This window comes from Centropristis striata, chromosome 13 (genome assembly GCF_030273125.1).
Source record: "Centropristis striata isolate RG_2023a ecotype Rhode Island chromosome 13, C.striata_1.0, whole genome shotgun sequence".
Taxonomy (NCBI): Eukaryota; Metazoa; Chordata; class Actinopteri; order Perciformes; family Serranidae; genus Centropristis; species Centropristis striata.
This window is the reverse complement of record NC_081529.1, coordinates 10,700,140-10,721,229: the sequence shown is the minus strand read 5'-3', so window position 1 is coordinate 10,721,229 and position 21,090 is coordinate 10,700,140. Positions and strand designations below refer to the sequence as shown.

General features: G+C 37.2%; 1 protein-coding gene across 1 annotated transcript; it reads right to left on the bottom strand.

The window, feature by feature from the left end:
- Positions 1 to 8,900: 8,900 nt before the first annotated feature.
- LOC131982948 (synaptic vesicular amine transporter-like) lies at positions 8,901 to 20,783 on the bottom strand. Its single transcript, XM_059347545.1, has 12 exons — positions 20,780 to 20,783; positions 18,301 to 18,402; positions 14,604 to 14,925; positions 14,451 to 14,509; positions 13,746 to 13,829; positions 13,409 to 13,501; positions 12,008 to 12,097; positions 11,843 to 11,886; positions 11,491 to 11,551; positions 10,622 to 10,717; positions 9,067 to 9,148; positions 8,901 to 8,970 (listed from the first exon to the last, which is right to left on the bottom strand). The coding sequence occupies exons 1-12, from the start codon at positions 20,781 to 20,783 to the stop codon at positions 8,901 to 8,903; spliced, it is 1,107 nt and encodes a 368-aa protein (XP_059203528.1).
- Between the last annotated feature and the right edge of the window lie 307 nt (positions 20,784 to 21,090).

The following is a 21,090-nucleotide window of genomic DNA, read 5'->3' as shown; positions in this document are numbered from 1 at the left end:
TGATCCTGCGATTCTTGTGCGATTTCATGATGTCGTGAGAACCTTGCCATGCAAGTTATGGATTGACTTACCACAGGGCAACCCATCCTGTTAACCTAATGCAAACAAATGCAACAGCTGAGACACAATACACAACCCTTAGGGGAGGACGATGTGTCAACGCAAAAACCAAAGAGTAGTTAGTAGTGTACACGGTTTGTATTTGTATATTGTATTTATTTAGACATAATCCAAAAAACAAACTACACGACTGAAAAAAGTGGCTTTTCTTTGTTCTAAATTATGTATTGTACTATACTATCGGTTACATGTTTTGCAATCTCCTGTCTCTTTATGTGTATGTGGTCCAGATACCTTGGGAGCTGCAGCCAATCGCAGCTGACATAGGGCGAGAGGCGGGTACACCCTGGACAGGTCTAGTTAAATAAGCTACTTAAAATAATAGTTATTATTGGTATTATTAGCATACAAGGGTATGGCTTCTAAAGCCTGATTTCCACCGGGCGCGTTACTGCAGCGTAACGTCAGCGTCGCGTATGACGTTGCAAATAGGTAACACTCTAATCAATGAGAGCATTTCCACCGGGCGCGTAGCGTAACGTTACTGCAGCGTCGCGTCAGCGTCTCTACGCGAGCATTAGGTAGGACTTCTATTTCTCCGCGAGACGCTGCCAAATCGCGTGAATCTCAACAGAGCAGATCGCACCAGACAGGAAGTCCGACTCAGAATCAGCGTAAAACACTTCCGCCCCTTTCAAAATAAAACACAATACGCAGTTCATGCATACTTCACATCAACATTATGTTATGACCGGGGCACCAGATCGGCAATCAATCAATCAAAGGGTCTCAGAGGATCGGCGACACGGAAGACAAGAGACTGATTGTTGAAGTGGAACATCATACAATCATTTATGACATAACATATTGTTTTTATAAGGATAGATGGTCAGATCAACATATCTTTCACCTCAGAGAAGCAAAGTAAGTTGGTTTTTGTTGTTGTTTACTTTATACACACAGTTTATCCATAGACTGTATAAATAGAGTTTAAAGTTTATCACGGGATCTTGCGGTCTCCCGTATGGTCAGGATTATCGCGTGATCTCGTTATCTCGCGTGTATACGGCCGGCTCGCTAAACTGACGTGCTGCTGCTGTAACGCGCCCGGTGTGAATTGACAGACGCAGCAAAAACGCTGTGGAGACGTGCTGCTGCTGTAACGCGTCCGGTGGAAATCCCCAGTTAGAAAGAACAGGGAAAAGAAATCCTTCCAAGGTTTTCCTGACATGTTAACTGAAGAAATTAACCAGTTTGTGTGGCCAAGAAAAGCCAAGTATTGTGTACTGATACAAATGGAGCCTGCGGTGGTTGTTGTAATCAAACAAAGAGAGAATAAAGAGGTAAAAGAGAGAAGGGAGTTAGATGGGAGGGATGTGAAAACAGAGTTAGAGGGGAAGGCAATAAATCAAGTGTTCTTAAATAGCCTGCTTTTGTGTAGTTTTATAAAACTTCATTGCACTAACAAAGACCAAACCAAATAGATTTGAGTTCAGAAAAAGGTAATGCATATAGAGGATGGAAAGCTGAGATGATATGGGCAGGGTGAAGGGATGAGGGTCAACTGATGAAGGGATGGTGTCAACGGGGGAGGGAAAAATTACACAGTCAGTACGTTTTCATGACACTTGAGAAAAACAAATTATTGCCTTAATCAGACTATAACTGGATAACTGAAGTGCATGTAAACGTGTTAGTCCGACTAATGTCGGAGTTCTCCAACTCCGATAAGACACTCACATAATGCGATTGGAATATGATTTTTGCCAGCATGTATGACAATGCATCTGCTCCCACTCCTTCTTCCTCTTAATTTTAGAGGAAGAATCTTCTGGCAATATGTGAATGTGAGTATGTTAACACACTAAAATAAGGAATCATCATTGATAAACATTATGGGCTCTGTGTCCAACTCACTATTTCTAGTTTCAAGTGCACACAGCAAATATTACTTGCAAGGGTCAACAAGGTTGTTTTTCGCTTCTTAGTAAGTCGTAGGTGAGTTTTGGGCATACTATAAATGGAACCAATGAGAGTGTTATGAATGAATGAATGAATGCTTTATTTCAGTTACAAAAAACAACAAAAAAACAAACAAACAAAGACAACAAAATAAAATCATGTTTTTACAAAAGAATCCATCAGACAGCAAACGAAAAAGGAATAGGCTAAAGCCCCAAGGCTTATTTTTGCCTCTCCTGTACCATCTACATGCATATACATTATATACATTACATTAACTGAGTAATTCACATTGTTACAAAACACATGATACCTTAAACTGAAAAATCAAATTCAATCAAATTTCATTGTAACCCTTGATAATTTTAGATTTTAAAGTCTTCTTGAAAACTAACATGGAATTACACATCTTTATTTCATCATTTAGTCCATTCCATAATTTTACACCCAAAACTGACACACATCTGTATTTGAGATTAGTTCTGACTTTCTGAGTTTCAAACATTAGCAACCCCCTTAAGTTATAAATCCCCTGCCTTAATTTAAATTTTTTTTGAATACAAACAGGAATTGACATGTTTACCACTCGAAACATAATTTCTAATGTTTTTGAATATACAATGTCCTGAAATTTCAACGTGTGTGATCTTATAAAAAGCTGATTTGTAGAATCACGGTGTCCAACTTCATTTATTATCCTGATAGCTCTTTTCTGCAGTTTAATTATTGGATCTAGGTTTGTTTTATATGCATTTCCCCAAATTTCAACACAGTATGTCATATAAGGCAACACAAGTGTTATCTCCCAGTCCCTTTAATAAGCCATGTGCTCCTGTTACAGTATTTACATGACTGAATCGGCAAATTGGAGAAAGGTTTCTGTCTCCACTGTCACCCAATCCTCTGTCCATCAATAAAACCATTTGACTGCATATGAACAAATACACCTATGAGTAGGCCTGTCAAGATAATTACTATCTACTAATCGTTTGATATATATACAATGGAGATGATAGTTATCTATAATTTTTGTTTACGTGTGTTTGTTTACACAAGCCATCAACATTTAAGCTAGTCTCACTGCTTCTTTCCGTCTCCTGTCAGTCAGCCTGCTCTCTGTGGGAGGCGGGGCTCACACACACACACACACACACACACTGCCCTGCCTCTTAAAGGAGAGACGCGTTATAACACAGACTTTTTGTGTAATACTGCAAATGTTTGACAGGCAGTAGGAATTGCCCCAAAAAAATCTCCCAAGCAGCTGTTTATATATGCTTTACAATATATAATAATATATATTTATCTCAGTACAATTTTAACCTGATCGAGCCCGATAATATATTATGTTTGTTTTAATTATAGTTTATTTATCTAAGATGTTTTAATTCTTTTCCACATTTCAGTTCCAATTTTTTTTTTAAATGAATTGCTGTGCAAAGGTATGTACTTGGATTATTATGCTCTTATATCAGCTAAATGACTAAATGTATATATCATTATATCAGTCGCATAAAATGGTCCTAAAACGACATCGAAACTCTAGTTTATGGTGACAATTTCTGGGAAAATATATTTTCCTAAAAAATGTGTTATTGTGACAGGCCTACCTATGAGAGACTACCAAAGGAAGTTATATACTAGTTATATACACACTGTGATTCGCTACATAAACCTCTCCACCTTTGTTGTTTTGAACAAACAGTCACCTTTTTGTGTCACAACAAACATTTAGCTGCCATTATAGCTCCACACAGGAGGCCGATTGGTCAGAACCTTCAGTTGTGTGACTCAAATGTATTACTGTGAGCCTGGCAAGATGGTTTTGTAACCTTGTAACCATCCTTCGATTCTTGTGCGATTATTTGATATCTTGAGAATTTATTATTTATTACGCTATATTGAGAATTTAGCTGCTGAGCAAGGTTATGAATTGACTTACCAAAGAGCAACCCAACCCGTTAACCTAATGCAAACAAGTGCAACACCTGAGACACACAAGCCTCGGGGCGGACAATGTGGTGGCTCACAGTGTCAACGCAGAAACCAAAAAGTAATTAGTAGTGCACACAGTTTGTATTTGTATTTTACATTTATTTACATATAATTAAAGAAACAACTACATGACTGAAGAAAGTGTCCACATGCACACACAGGAGACTTCATTAGGCACACCTGTTCAACTGCTTGTTAATGCAAGTATCTAATCAGCCAATCACATGGCAGCAGCTCAATGCATGTAGACATGATGGTGAAGACCAGCTGCTGAAGTTCAAACTGAGCATCAGAATGGGGAAGAAAGGTGATTTAAGGGACTTTGAACGTAGCACGGCTGTTGGTCTGAGGATTTCACAAACTGCTGATCTACTGGGATTTTCACACACAACCATCTCTAGAGTTTACAGAGAACGGTCCAAAAAAGAGAAAATATCTAACAAGCCTTGATGCCTTGTTGATGCCAGAGGTCAGAGGAGAATGGTCAGACTGGTTCCTGAACACACAACATATCCAACTTTGAAGCAGATGGGCTTCAGCAGCAGAAGACCACACCACCACTTTATTAGGTAAAACTTGCTAGCTAATAAAGTGGCTGGTGACTGTGTGTTCCATTGGTGCTCTCCTTTTTTTGTCTTCTAAAATATGTATTTGTACTGTACATCTGTTACATGTTTTTAAAACTTGTATCTTTTATTTTCTATATGGTGCAGCTATCTCGGCCATGACAAGTGAGGCCCTCTCCTAGTCAAATAACTGATTAATAATAATAATAATAATAATAACAACAACAACAACAACAACAACAACAATAATAATAATAATAATTATTTGTTTCTTGTTGGGCCTCAATTTGCCATGTTTTGCTTTCAGCATATTTTGGAGCATGCAGTACCTTTGAGGTTATCCTGGACAATATTTTTCATTCTTTTTGATTGTTGCAATAGTAATAAACATGCATTAGCATAAAGCAAGCATATGTGTCCACTCCTGTGTTGATAAGAGTATTAAAAACTTGAAAAATATCCCGTTAAGATACATTTAGAACAGGTGTGCGGAAATGTGCGATTAACTTGCGATTAATCGCGAGTTTACTATGGACAATCAATATTTTAATCGATTGACAGAAAAATATATAATAACAAGCAGGTTTACCAAGAAAGACATACAACAAGGAAAAGGAAAATATATAAAATGTCATAATTGCTATGGGGAGAATGCTTAGTAAAATACATTTAAAAAGTCAATACCAAATGCAAATATTGAAGAGCAGAACACTACATCAATATTAAAAAAAATGCCATTTAGGACATGTTTCAAACTTGTGGATAGGTATCACTGCTACCCATAGGGCCATGGTGCTACTGTGGGGTTTTATGAAGAGTAAAATTGTGGTTTTCCATACTGGGAATTGTAATGGAAAGGCTAAGAATACTTGAAATGAATCAGCATATTGTGTGAATCCAAGGTCTGACTGGGCTTCATTCATTTCCTTTCAATGTCGACTGGAACACAACGAAAAACAATTAATGAAGTAATGCACCCATCACAAAGTTTTGTATAAAGTATATATAGTATAAAATGTATCTGTTCAAACAATTGTTACTGTTGTGCTTTTAATGTTTTTTCTCACCATTTGTTCTTCTCTCCGAGGTGGATTGAAAAGGAAGATACAGAGTGGAGCAAAAATGATATTTATTGTTCCAATTATGGCCATGAGCCAGGGAAAACCAATCAATGCCACTATAGGTCCGGCAGTAGCTGGACCTTTGGACAGAAAAGACAATAATCAGCTGCAGTTTAATTTTTTAAGGTGGGTTTAACATGCAAACCAAGTTAAATGGCCATGATCTGAAGTTTAAGTAAAACATATTACAGACCTAACTTAACAAAGGTTCAACATCCTATAATTCAATGTAAGGGCAGATTTAAAACCCTAATTCCAAAAAGTTGGGATAGCCATTTTCCATGGTTTTCTTGATAATGATTTTCGGTTATTATCGAGAAAACCATGGGAAAAGGCTAGATATCAGCTCTTAAATTAAACTCTTATGAGCTATTTTTGTTGTTATAATTACATTTGTCCAAACAAATGTACCTTTAATTGTACCAGGCATTAAAATGAACAAGAAATTGAAGAAAACAATGGTCTAATATGTTTTTCCATGACTGTATTACAATATATCTAATGTTTTACCTTATCATCCTTCATAAATATACGCTTATTATGAATTTGGTGGCAGCAATACATTTAAAAAAAGTTGGGACAGGCGCAACAAAAGACTGAGAAACGTGGCTCATAAAACACCAGTTTGTAAAATTCCACAGCTTAATTGGTAACAGGTGAATTTTAAATGAAGTTATATATCTCTCTCAACAACATTCTGTGTTGTTTTGTCACTACATGCGACTGCTGTGCTTACCAATAGAGAATCCAAGGCAGACTTCAACATCAGCTATAGCATAAACTGAACCATACACAGGCACATATCTCAGGTCTACCAAGTGAGCCATGAGAGGCATTACTGAGGAGTCCACTGCGCCTGGTAGAAACAAGATAACCTTGATTATTCCAACCAACAAGTTTATTAGTTTGAACAACAAATAGAAGTGATGACTTACCAACTGCAAAGCCAGAAAGTGCATTCAGAACTAGTACATGATAGATGTTCTTGGAAAATCCAAACTGAAAGATGAAACAGAAATATGTATTGAAGCCTAAATCCTTTTTTTTTCTTTCTTTTTTATGTGTACGAACATGTAAAATGACATAACAGTCACAATAGGACTTTTACATAATGGAATGTATGATAGTTTAGTTGCTTTAGATTACAGCCTGCAAATTACAATGTTGATTAAATTCATATTGAGAGGTAAGGTGATGAGGGGGGGACACGTGTCTAAGAGGGACTTAGAAATAAAAAGTTACGCTACTTATTATTATGGACGACAGTACTAATATTACTGAGTAACAAGACGGGACATTTTGATATAGTTATGTACTGTTTTAAAAAGATTCTAAAAATGAACAGTAATGTAGTTTTTGTATCCAATGTAAGATTCATCTGACAGTACAAATAACTAGCAAGCTTTTATGCGCCATATTATCAGATCATAAATATAGTCAGCTTAGTCTCAATATTAATTAAAGCTGTGAGCAACAATAAACAGGCACTCGCACTTTACCGCACGTCAGGTTTAGTGGTGAGATCATAGACTGTATAAATAATGGACTGCCTGTTTGAGGCATTGAGTTCAGCATTACACTCTTCGCCATCTTGCGTCGCCATCTTGCGTCGCCATTTTGTTTTCCCAAACGGAGAGCAGACCATATTTTTTACAACATTGACTACACGCCTCTCTATACCATCAACCTGACTGAGAGAAGTTGCTGCTAATTCATGTTAGCATTAACTGGAGTATTAATTGGGATGTTCATTTTGGCTAGCAAAAAAAAAAAAAAGAGCAGTGACTCCTTGGAGTGTCTGTTTGTCCAACCAAAAGCTGAACAAGAATTTAGTCATTTAGTGAAAATACAGTGTGAAAGGGTCAAAGTTATGAGACGGAACCGGTGAACGTACTTTTAAAAATATATATATAACTTTATTGACACGTTGCCGTCTATACGCATTGTTCTGGTGCTCTTGTGGTGACGGCTCACCTTGTTAGCCCCCTGTCAATCAAAGCCATCTTCTATTTTCTTCTAAATGGGGCCCAACACTATTAACATCATATTGTCTTGAAGAAGATTTTTTTGATAACGATTGAGACCATAGTGTTGTTTTGAGGTAATATATCAAGTGAGATTTTTTCTCATTTTGTATTGAAATGAATGGACACAAATGCTTCTGCAGCTGCCATCAGCGCCCCCTGTTGGAATTTTTGGTAGAATGCCGCTTAAGGCACTTCCTGGTTTGCCTCACTGCTCAGACCTGGAGGTTGCCGCCTGGGTGAGATGACGGTTGGCACAGATGTGCATTTTCATGAATATCAGTCAGTGTAAGGTGCTGGAGATGATGTATTGCAAATTTTGGAAAACTTCCTGTGTCCACTATGTGACATTGTAGAACACACTATTTTTGCTTTATATCAAGTGTAGACCACACTATGTAGATTTTGTGTAAATTGGATGTTGTTTGTCACATAAGACTTAACTTCCTGTTGCCAGTAGTTGGCGCTCTGACTATGAGTTAATTTAGAGATGGAAATGTGCTCAGGCCTGGACTTTTATCAAGCATGTGAAAGTTGGGGCAGATTGGACAATGTCCAGTAGAACATGCATACAACACTTTTCATGTTTCATGTCGGCAAGTGCAAAATGGCCACCACAGCAAAATAATTCCATGAAAACTCTAAAGCTTAGCAACTTATTAATGTAAAGGTCCTTGATTCTTTTGACCAAATTTTAAGTCCATCTGATTTATTCTTTCAGAGGAGTTTGTATAGCGTCGATAAATAGCAAAAAAGTGCCTTAAATTTGCACAGCTAATTTGAAATGAGTGACACAATTGAGCATGGCATTCATATCCTCATATCATTGTGCGCTTAAAAATTGTACACTTTCATTATTTTAATTGATTAGTTGATCAACTGATACATATTACAGATTCATGACAAGAACACCTTGACACGCAGTGTTGAGCTGCATCTCAAATTCATCCTCATGTTCCCAGCTCTCAGATGGTGTACACCCATACACATCTACTGCTGACCTGCTATCTCCCCCTAAAAATCCCCTGTCTTTTCCCCCAATTCTTAAAATGCTGTGCAACTTTAGGGGGTTTAGAAAGTATTTACGGAGTACTCTATATCCCTGACCTTGTAGTAGATTTTCCAATGTAAAATACTTACACTGCATTTGGGGGCTGTAATCTGTGATTTACCTAATCTGTGAGACTCACCAGAATGGATGTTATTCCTGCCAGGATAATTCCAATACAAGCATATAGCCAACTGTGAGAAGAGAATGTCAAGATAGTATAGACAGTATTTTTACACTCTGTACCAAAATCATAAGAAAAAAACAGGTTTCTTCGCAGATCAACATACCTTCTGCTGTATTTCTGTGACAGGTGACCAAATATGTTTGATGCAATTAGGTAGGATATGCTGTCTGGCAAGAAGACTATGCCTGGAACGAAGACACAGTGAGATTGAACACGACAGCACAAGAGAAATACACAAATACAGTTTAACTTAGATATTTTATAAAGAACCTTTTACAGGAAATCAATTTAACGCAAGTGTATCCCAGATTGGACACAGTTTGGCTATTTTTCTATCAAGATTTCACATTAACTACTAATATAAATAATCATCTTCCAATTCATTAAATGGTGTGAAACTAAAGTCTAACTTCTTATCTTTCGAACCGTATATTGTTTTAACCGTGAACGTTAGCCTTGGCAAAAGGACGCTAACACCGGTGAATTAGCCGCGTGCTAACTGTATCCCAAATCGAACACTTGGATCTCCTCGTTGTAAAACAGTGGGGGCTGCTGAGTTTTTCGGGGGGAAATTGGATGTTTCTGGGTAAGACAAATACATCACACCATTATCAGCCATCGCTGTCAACCCACCCTGACCGTACTTCTGTCCTTCAAAATAAAATACACTACAGTTAAAATACAGATGTACTTTTAAGATCATCGCCCTATCGTTCTTACTGCTTTCTCTCATCAGAGTTACTTTCGAATTGTAATTAGACATGTAAATCTCCATGTACATAAATGCAATTTAACACGTAGATTTTTAAATATGTATAATTAATTTATACCTACACTGGTGGTGGGGATCATATTCGAAATGACCGTAAAACACCGGAAAGTGCGGCATTGCATATGTGTCCGATTTGGGATACAGTCTTATCATGACAAAGTATTGCATGTTTAGATCACTGCAGATTTTCTGCAGCTTAGCATGCTCTTAAATGATTGGTGAAAAGCTTCAGTTGTTACCCTCTTGATAAATAGTTTCTCTGGCAGACTCCCATGGGGATCCTAAGCAGTAACCTCTAGGGCTGAAAAATAATGCAATGGATAATATCAAACACGTTTGATATGATTGTAAACCCAAGACTAGGAAAAGACTGATATGAAACAGTAAAGATTACTACCTTAAACTTAACAATCAAGATGACGGGAGCGCGCCGTGACTTCAGGAAAACTCCTAGATTTAAGATTTTTTAAGACTTTCAGTTTTTAGTCTGGGACTGGGAAAATGTTTTGGTGTAAACCCAGCATAAGAGAAATGAACATCTTCAGACCGGTTGCATTAAGATCACTTGTGACGAAACATTTTGAGAAACTTGATTGATGGCAAACTAGATCCATTACAGTTTTCTTATCAAGCAGGGACAGGTTCCGCCTCTGTGACTACCTCTGGAGGCGGAAAATCCTGCTTCGGGCCCGTTCATAGTGCAGGCGAGACCGTAAATGTTCCCATTAACGGCACTATGAAAGGGGCTACTGTGTCACGTAATAAAAAATATATATTTGCAGGTTAAACACAAAAAAGAGTACATTCCCTTTAAACAGTTCCATGCGCCAGTGTAAATACTTGTGAGTATGGGCTGTGAGAACAACACTGGATATTTTTTAAATACCTAGCTGCCAATTGCTAGCACACATGGTCTTCATCATCCAGATAGGGAGGGCTGTCTCAATTGTGGCAACAACCAGAGTTGTAAAACATATGGCTCCTAAAGAGAAGAGTTAAAAGAACGCATTTAGTAATTTCTTTGCTGGAAGAGGATTAGGGCCAGTTTTAGGGGAAGAAAAATAAAGAGAGAAGGGGGGAAAAAATTCCTTATGCACTTCGAGAGAAAAGTCGAAATACAATGTCGAGAAAAAAAGTTGAAAAATAAACTTTTTGTGTTGAGTAAAGTAGACCACTATACGCCTAAAATATGTCAAAAAATTTCACATAAATTAGATAAAAGCAGATTTTCCCAAAAACAATAGTTGTAGCCTACCACCAAGAATATTTAATTTATGTGTACTACTTTTAGCACTACTACACCCATAAATATTGTAGTTTTTGCTCATTTTATGACATTGATGAAAATCAGGTTGTAGCTTGCAGTCTACCTAACTATTCGGATAGAAAAAAAATTACAAATACTCTGATGACTTATTGACACAGGAACAACCAATTCCTCCTCTCCTCCTTTTTTCTCCCACCTGGCCCAGATCCTCTTCCGTACATAAGCCATTACATTCTGTCACAATTCTTTTTTTTTAACAGGCAATGACACTTGTTTGGCCACATGGGGGCAGCAGAAACAAATTGTGAACTTGAAGTTTAAAAAACCCCCAACAATCTACATTCTGACTTATGGATGAGTGGAGTGCTGAGGAACAAATGAAAAAACATTTTGAGTTTTGTAACATGTCTCTGATGTGGAGACAAGCATAGAGGGTTCAGAGCATATGGGATGACACCAAACTGTATACTGTGGGCCATTTTTATTACCAGCACCAATGAGAATGTATGGATCCTTCAGGAGAATCAGCAACGGAGTCCCTTTGTTCATCTGTTGAGAAGAATGAGACAGTTTGAAAAATTAGGTTTGTAGTTTTTAAGTTTAATTAAAATAATGACAATGGAATTAGCTGCTATTGCATAACTAACTAACTAACTAACTAATAAATAATTTAATTAAATTTGCTTTAATTTTTGTTTGTGTGTGTGTGTGTGTGTGTGTGTGTGTGTGTGTGTTTTCAGGAAAATATTATAAATTGTGCATTGACCCTACAAGGGGTCAATGTTTCAGTTTAAAGCAGTTTCCAGTGAAGTGCTTCATAACAATAATGTGTCTTTGTACCTCTGTTTGCACCTGCGACGGTTTAAAGATGAGAACATGTAAACCTGTGTGTGGATGGTGAAACAGAACAGTCTGATGCACAAACAACACCACATACAACAGTTTTATGCTGATACTTTTAAGAATGATTAGGTGTTTCATGTTATATACAACATTAAATCATACCTCCACCCAACACAGCAACGGCAGCCAGGACCAGGAATGGAGCCATCTTCCCCACAAACTGATACATCACACTGCCAAATGGAGCACCCGCTGCAGTATATGAAAGACATATTTACAGTGAACATTGAACTAGAAGCATGATTTAGTAAATAGAAAAATCTCCCTTAAATTACATGTCTAAGGGCGCTTTTCACAACCAATTAGTCTGAAATGGAGCAAAAATTATACTTTTGATTTGTTTTGTATTTAGTCTGGCTTGCTTTCACAGTGCAGAAATGTAAGAGGACCAAGTAAAAAAAAGGTAATGTATTTTTTTTTATTGGTTGGAAAATTGATGTTTGAAAATGTGAATGTAAATAAACAAAGCAATATTGGAGCCGAATGCACCATGAAATATTTTATTTTGGCGGTCAAGAGGTGTTTTAAACTTACATTCTTTCTCACTGACAGCAGGGGGCGACTTCGCTGATTGCAAAAATAAGTCTTTTCTCACAATAACCTGAAAAACATTCTCCTCATAATTAATTACTATTTTCAAGTTTTCTTCGATACAGCACGATACTCATTTTGTAAATGGTGGTCATATTTAACGTAAAATAGACAATAAAGCAGGGTATATGTTTGAGGGTGGGGCTATGATTAACACGTTGCTAGCATACACGTGGTGGGTTTTTGTCCTCGAACTTTAAACATTTCATATAATGTTTTGACTTCATAAAAGTTAATTCTAACATTTTGGTAAAACTGTCCTGTTAAGTGTTTGGTTGGACTGAAAGAAGCTCTAAGGATTTTGCTGTTAATTTGGAATTGCAGATGCACCTTGCTAACCAAGCTAGCTAGCTAGTGCTAGCTTTACCTGATAACATAGCATCCTTCCAGCTCCCGATCTGTTCCGTGCATGAGCTGGTTCCACAAAAAATAAAAAGTTCTGACAGAGATCACCTAGTAGCCTACCTGATTATCTATATCTGCATCTTTATCTGTTTAACCAACAAAATTATATATCTGTTTCTTTACCTGAATGTTGGATATAAACTGGAAGTAGTTGACCGAAAAATGGGTGGGACTTAACTTATTATATTAACTTAGAATATTTTAAGTCTGAATTTGATATGTGTTGATCAGAAATGTTTATATTTATTTAACATTATTTAGAACTACTATAAGGAAGCTTCCCAGTGACAACTTTCCTTTGTCAAAAGTTAACAGACCAATGGATGACATCAAGGTGGCTACATCCACTTCTTTTATACAGTCTCAGCTTAGCTTTTTTGTGTGCAAGTGAAAGGTATTTTTTTCTGTATAATCGAACAGATTTTAAAAATAATTTATGTGCACTTATATCTTCTTTTTAACCCAATGTCTTTTTTGTATGCGTCTGGAAGCTGTCTGTACACATACCTATCAATCCTAAGGCCAAACCAGTGAATGATAAACCCATTGCACGCCCTCTCTCCGTGTCATCTTTGTATGCATCAGCCAGCATACCCAATCCTGCAAAACAGAAGTAAAACTCATCATACTAAGTGATTATAAACGTGATTGTATATTTTCTTTCAAATCTATTTGAATATCACCATGAAAGTCAGGGGTTTCTTTTTTTAATTCACTAAATTGTAAGTGTTGATTTTATGGATTAAATCCAATATTAAATTATATATTATAATTTATTAATCATAATTATAATTATAATTATAATTATAATTATAATTATTATTAATTAAATATTATGTCTGACCTGCCACGGACAAGCAGGATCCACCCACACCCTGCAGTGATCTGGCGAGAAGCAGCAAGATGTAGCTAGATGAAAAGGCAAACACTGGCAAGAAACAAGAACATAGAGATTTAGATTGATAATACACAAGAAATAGCTGCTTGCTTTGTGCAGCAACTGTTGTAAAGAACACACACACACACACACACACACACACACACACACATACACACAAAATAAGTTTTGAATTAATGAAAAGCCAACTCCTTTCAGTTCAACATAAAATTGCTATGTGACCAAAATGTTACAGTTAACTTTTATGAAGTGAGTACATGTTCTAAGACACTGTTATATTGACCTGTCAATCATAATAACTGCTCGTTATCATCTATTTTACTCTAAATGTGATGATAATTCACAAAATAAGCATCATGCAGTATTGAGAAAGACTTTAAACTAACCATTAGGACCATAAACTCATTTAGAGAATATTTACTGAGGTAATAAATCAAGTGAGAAGCAGCTTCATGTTCCCATTGACTTACATACAACCTGTCAATGGAAATTTTTTATGCAGTTGATGCAACTGTATCAACTGTACGACCCTGCGTTGTTCTGCTGGGTCCTTCTGAATTGGCATCCCTCTTATGCGTCAACAAGATGGCCTCATTCAAGTGAATGAAATTTCTTTTATGCCGAACTGTTTGTATGCACTCTCATACTTACAAGTCGTAGCAATGATGATTATGCAGAAACCCACACACATTGGCATGTGGTATCCAATCCTGTGCAATATACGGAACACAGGTAAGGTAAACTGAGTCATGTTTGTGAGCTTGATAAATGACTATCTATTTCCCACAGATCATAGTAACTCACCTGTCTGTAAGTGGCCCAATGAAAGGGTTAACAATAAGCTGTATGGAGGACTTGGAGGCCAGCAGCAGTCCTACTTTAATGTTAACCTGGTCCAGCTGATCATCTGCATGAGAGCAGTTTGACTCAGGGAATTTCTGAGCCCCAATGGGATCCGTAGAGAGACCTGGGTTCTGATGTGGAGGTGCAAATGTGGAGCTCAAAATTCCTGATCTGTTACTGACTGACTTGATGATAGGCAGATCAACTTTTAAGTCAGTGCTGTTCCCAGAAGTGTTGGTGGTAGCCTGGTCAGTCCTGTACAGGTAACTTGGAAGGATTGGCACTGTGAACAACATGAAGCACAATAGAATCTTAATGTCGTGCTTTAAATATCATGAGATGTCATCAAGCAGAATGCCCCAAAATGACATACAGATTTTATTTTTAGATGACCATGACACGTTTTCCCTTGTTTGAGTTTTTTAGTAAATGTACTAGATTAGCTCTAACGATAGCTAATTCTACATTAAATATGACATGTCATCTCTTAACCTGTAAGGTTATTCCTAATTTAAGCTGTCAATGCGGTAAAATATATGATATTTCCCCCTGAAATGTAGCTTAAATGCTTATGTCTATACAAAATAGAACATTAGTTACATACTGAGACTCAAGATACTATGAGTTTAGGTGCAGCCCTCTAAGATCTGGGCCTCACTGGCTCCATAATGGCTGAAGAAAAAGCTATTTGGGGAGCCGATTGTCTGGACTCACTGCAATTCATACGCATATGTTCCATACTGTTGCACCTCCTCACGAACGTGTCCGTGTGGCGTCTGTGGTGTGTTGAGGTTCCTTGACAAATACAAAACACTATTTTTCCGACTTTTTTACTCCTTAGTCCGCAACATTTTTCTCGCAAATGTGCAATTTTTAATCTTGTAAATCTGCAAAATTTTTTCTCTTAGATTTGCCACTTTAATTTAGTAAATTTGCGACTTTTTTCTCGAAATATTACCCCCCTCCCTCCTTTTTAGTTTTTTTTAATACTTGGCCCTAATGCGCTGTTGTACAGATCAATCACACTGCAGTTAAACAAATATAATAAAAGTGATGATGCACGTTTTCGTAGGTATGGAAGCACAAGTATACTTTATTTAAAGGTATAAGGATATGCAGGAATTTCCTAAAAAAAAAACAATGTATAAACTCATCCAAAAATAATCCCTCTCAAGTGTTACTTATGACTCACTGGATGTATTTCGGGACGTGTATGGGATGACTTTTGGTGTCAACAAAGAGCCTTTTGGGCCTCACAGTGGCCCCAGCCTGTTCCCATCTTGTCAATTATTGCTGCTTCATCACGCCCCTTGGCATCTGATACCAATGTAAAACGTGAGAAACATGGCACAAAGCAAAGGCATTCCTGGAGTACAGGGCCGGTTCTAGCCCATTGGCTGCCCTAGGCGATATTGAGATTTTGCGCGCCCACCGCCCCCCGAACCACATCCATTCCATGTATTCATTCTGATATAGGTACACTATGTTATATGTATTATGCTGTACACTAATATTTGATACATGAACTACAAGCAAGGTAATGGTCTCAGAACATTTTTATTTTTAGAAACTTTGGAACTTTACCAACAACAACTGAATTGAAAATACGAATAAATAAATAAGAAAACACAGATCTTCATCAAATTAAGAATGGCAAAGACTGAAAATAAATAAAATGTAGACATACAAATGCAATAAAAATAAACATAAAGAAAACACAATTTTAATTAAACTTTAGAACTAATGTCCGAGATGAAAATACATACCTCTATACTGTGCTTTCTTCTCCTCCTCCTCTTTTCTTCGTTTTCGCCCCTGTGCACCAGACAGTTTGGTCCTTTTCATTTTGCTAGTTGACCTTCTACGACCGTTAGCGTGATCTAGTTCTAGTGTTTTGTGACTTGCAACTGCATCGTCATGACGAGTGACGACACCCATGCACGTATCATATTTTATATAATATAATATTACATTTTCATTCGAAATATGGGTTGGGGCATGTTCATTTAATTCAATGAGGGTTTTATTGCCCATGCAATATGCTATGCTATATGCTATGCTTAAGGGCGCCACAAGGGGGCGCCCCCTGCCAATTTGGCGCCCTAGGCAGCCGCCTTGGTGGCCTGTAGGAATAACCGGCCCTGCTGGAGTAGAAGGTACAGGACTACTGTCAAGTGTGTGCCAGGATCACAGTGTTTCTCCTTGTTTTCACTTCCCTTTTGTGGGCGTGTCTTGTCTTGTTTTCCTGTCTTGTGTGTGTTTGTCTGGAGCTGGGCGGAGCTGGAGTTTACCACTGACCTGGACACCATCAGCCATCTTCCATCAAGCCACCTGCCAACAATCAGCCACTTCCACTCTTCCTTGTTTTTTTTTGTCTTGCTATATATTTCTTTAGTTTTATATTTTTTCCCTGCTAAACCTGACTGTGTTCTCTGTTTTCAGTTCCTGCCTTTGCCTGCTTCCCCCTGGACTCCACCCCGCTCCAGCTCAAGCTCCTGCCTTTCAACAAACATTAAAGACTTTGTTATTGCAACAACTTCTTTGGGTCCTGTTGTCTGCATCATAGGTCCAGTTCTCGTCAATCATGACAGTGTGTCTGTGTGCCAATCCACACCACCCAACCTGCACAAATATACACTTATAGTTCACCCGTAAACTGATGGAAACTTTTAGCACTTCCCATGTATATGTATATGTATATGTATATGTATATGTATATGTATATATATATATATATATATATATATATATATAACATGTAAAAAATTATCCTACATTCCCCCCACATTATATATATATATATATATATATATATATTTACACAGGATTTTACAACATGGTGATGAATCATGTCCTGAAGGACAGATGATAAGGCATCTGAGGTCATACTGTTAATTTGCATTATAAGTATGTGACTGTTCTGCATTGTTTGAACACCTGATGCTTTTGTTTGTTGATGCTTTTGTCACTGTCCTGTAACGTTTGATCACTGTTTGTTTTTTTTACTTTAAGGTGCGAGGGCATCCTGTAACTGCTTTTGGTCATGTGAATAATGATTTGCTGTATATAAGTGGAACAGTTTCTGTGTTTGGGAGAGAATGCTTTTTTTGTCATCTCTCTATGCTGCATGAAGAAATACTGGCTCTGTATTTTCTTCAGAGAAATAGCTTCTTCTAACTCTCAACATGTTAGCAGAAGAAACTGCTCTCACAGGAACTGTCAGGCTTTCCATCTTTATAAACAGATACCCCTTTTCAACCAAGGAAAACCTAGTTCTTTTGCTGGGCCGGTGCTGGTTTGCAGTTGGTTCAAGTTGCTTTTTCACAGGCTCGAGAGCCACGTCATTATGTCACTGTACATTTCTGCGTACATCTTTGACACTAGCCCGTATCAATCACATTGCAGTTAAACAAATAAAATAGAATTGATGATGCACATTTTCATTGGCATTGTTGGTCACGCCCCTGACATAAGCGGTCCATGGTTTGAGACCAGCAAAGAGTTGGTGCCGCTCTGGGGTATAAGTGGGGGAGGAGGGGCCCACTTTTAATGCATACACCAAGAAGACATTCCATATTATACCTCTAAGTAAGTGCACTTTACATTCTACAAGTCCATTACTGGTTAAGTATTGAGACAAAGTGTTGTATGAACCTACCAACCACTGACAGTAGCATGTGATCCAGAAACAAGGCGATGAACACAATAACCAGGACCATCTTCTTCTGCTGGGCCTCCTCTCTCACCCAGGTTAGCCAGTCTATGTCACACAGCAGACATGCACAGTGTTGTCTTCATATTCAAAGTTCAGTAAGTCTAGGTCTCTTTCAGACTGCGTTTCTGCAAAAGTTTCACCATAGGACATTCATACTGATGCCACGATGGCGTTATATTGTCGTCCATTCACATTACAGTCCGGTATCATGAGAGGTAGTGGCGTGTATCAGAGCTACTGTGCTGCACAATTAGAAGCTGCAGCAGCCTATGTGTACAATAAGCGGCATTTTGCTTAACATGATTCGATGACCGCTGGACTCAAGTGAGAGGCGTGTTTCTGATGATACGGTCCACTTCCTTTCTTATTACCCGAGTGTTGGTAAATAACGTACGTCACATGTTTTCTGTCTTGCCGGCTCTGCTGCTTCACATTGATCCTGCCTCAAACTGTGGCAGTACAGAGCCGGGATCACTTGGTCCCCCCATTGCATCTCTAGCATTCAGATTGCAAGCAATATGTCGCAGAGGTGTAAATATCATGGCTTGAAATGGTAGTCTGAAAAGCGCTGTTAAAGATTCATATATTTTGATATTAAACATTATAATATCCAGCATGAAAAAACATCCAAAAATCTGCTCAGAAATCACACAACATTTTTTTCACTATCACAGCAATCCAGTGATATTTATCTGGACATCCTCAGATATATTGCAAACAGTAAATGGCTACTCTGACATATTAAAAGTGCCAATTTACCAAAATGTAAACAAATATAGGTTAAAAAGAAGTTGTAGCCCCCAGGTTACTCCAGGGTAATATGTATCTCCCTTTCCCACATTCAAAGCCCCTTAACATTGGGAGCCAAAGCTTAATACATGCTTATGCCCAGTAGTTAGACAAAAAACAATTAATATAACCTGTTTCATGTTTTACTACTGACATTATTAAGGCTTAGAATGTTCACTCTCGTGTTTCTTATTAAAGATTAAAGTAGTAAATAAATTGAATTACTTACAAATTAATTACGAGAATAAAGTCATAAATATTGAATTAATTACGAGAATAAAGTTGTAAATATTGAATTAATTACGAGAATAAAGTCGAAAATACTTAATTAATAACGAGAATAAAGTCGAAATTATTTAATAATTACAAGAATGAAGTCGTACATAATTGGCTGTTCTACTTATAATTGCCGCCAGAGACGCCGTGCTCGCCGCAGTTTGACTCCCTCTGGATCAAAAATCTTAATTATCAGTCTGATTGTTACTTGAGTCACCACAACACCCCTCTGAATGGCCCGCTGATGCATCTACCGATAGCCTGACTTTATTCTGGTAGTTAATTAAATATTTACAACTTTAATATCGTAATTACATTTATATTTATTTTTCTAAATGCGGCCCTAATACTCCGACGTAGGATAACTTAGAAATTTGATGATAATTAATATGTTTTATCAGATGTTTTCCAAATACTAGGAACTATGCCTGTTGAAATGGAAATATTGAAAATATATGCTATTTGCTGTGTGATCAGTGGAGCTGCTAAATTCAGAAAGAAAGTTTCTAAGTTATCCTTCCCACTCTACCTCCTGGTATCAATAGATTGCAATGGCACAAAAAATTTTTTTGCTGGATCTGAGAGTGAATTTTTGACTAAATTCAAGTAATAGTTTTATTTAACAGCCCTCACTGCTGATTTATATTTGTTTCTAATCTCTAAATGTCAATTACATTTATCTGGCCAGATCCCTGGCTATCTTCCTTTCTCTAAATAAGGATGACAGTTTACCAAGGGGTTAACTCTGTCCTTTACTCTGAATTTCTTTAAAGGTGCATGTTTATCCAAGATTGTGAGTAAGGTTTTTAGGAAGAATTACCGAGCCAATTCTACATCAGGGATTTCAGATTTGTAGCAGATAACACTATGGAGCTAGGAAAGCTTGATCAGTGAAGTTCCTTAGATTTCTTTTGTTGATAGTGTGAGAGTGAGATCTCTTTTGTTTAATTTATTGGGCAGTGATCACAAATTTCAAATAGTCATTAGTTCAAATAAATCTCTGGCAACAATTATCTCTTTTCTACTGGAGAAAATGAAATAAATTAAGGAGGATGTAGAACATTTTTGTATTTGGCCTAGTGGGATTTCATTTAGTTTTGGTATATTTTGTATGTATGTTTTTTAGGTATGTATGATGCACATCTATATATGTATCTGTATATATGTGCAATTAAAAAAAAAAGTGTTGAGCAATTGCTTCCATTGGTCACACTGACCCAAGACAATTCCAGATACATCAAGATTTCACAGTCAAATCTACACATAAATACAATGACAAAATATTCAGTAAAAAATATGTATTTCACAATACTAATTAGTCTAAAAAGTAACATAAGAAGTTGGAATTGAAACTTACCCATATTTTCAGTTTTTACAGAGAGCAGAGAACAGTGTGCAGCCAGCCATCAAACAGCAAAGCAGGGACATTTACTAAGGGCAACACCTTATTCAGTTGCATATGCATGAAGAATAACATAAGCATTTAAGATTGACAAGTGGAACTGGTTTTATTACCTGAGATAATCTTTGAATCTTTGCTATAGTGGGACTTTCTGTCTTGCATTTGCACACTCCTAAAAAGTTGGCACAGCTCCTTCCCTCATTTAAATAACATTGTATTTGTACATATTGTTTATATTTTTGGCTGACAGTCAGGGCACTACTGTT

Bases quoted from the DNA above. Each gene is read 5' to 3' on its own strand.
- LOC131982948 (XM_059347545.1), bottom strand. The intron at 14,926-18,300 runs GTAGGTTCATAC...TGTTGTTCACAG, and splicing joins CATGCTACTGTCAGTGGTTG to TGCCAATCCTTCCAAGTTAC. The intron at 11,552-11,842 runs GTACAAAGACAC...TCTTCTCAACAG, and splicing joins CGTCGCAGGTGCAAACAGAG to ATGAACAAAGGGACTCCGTT.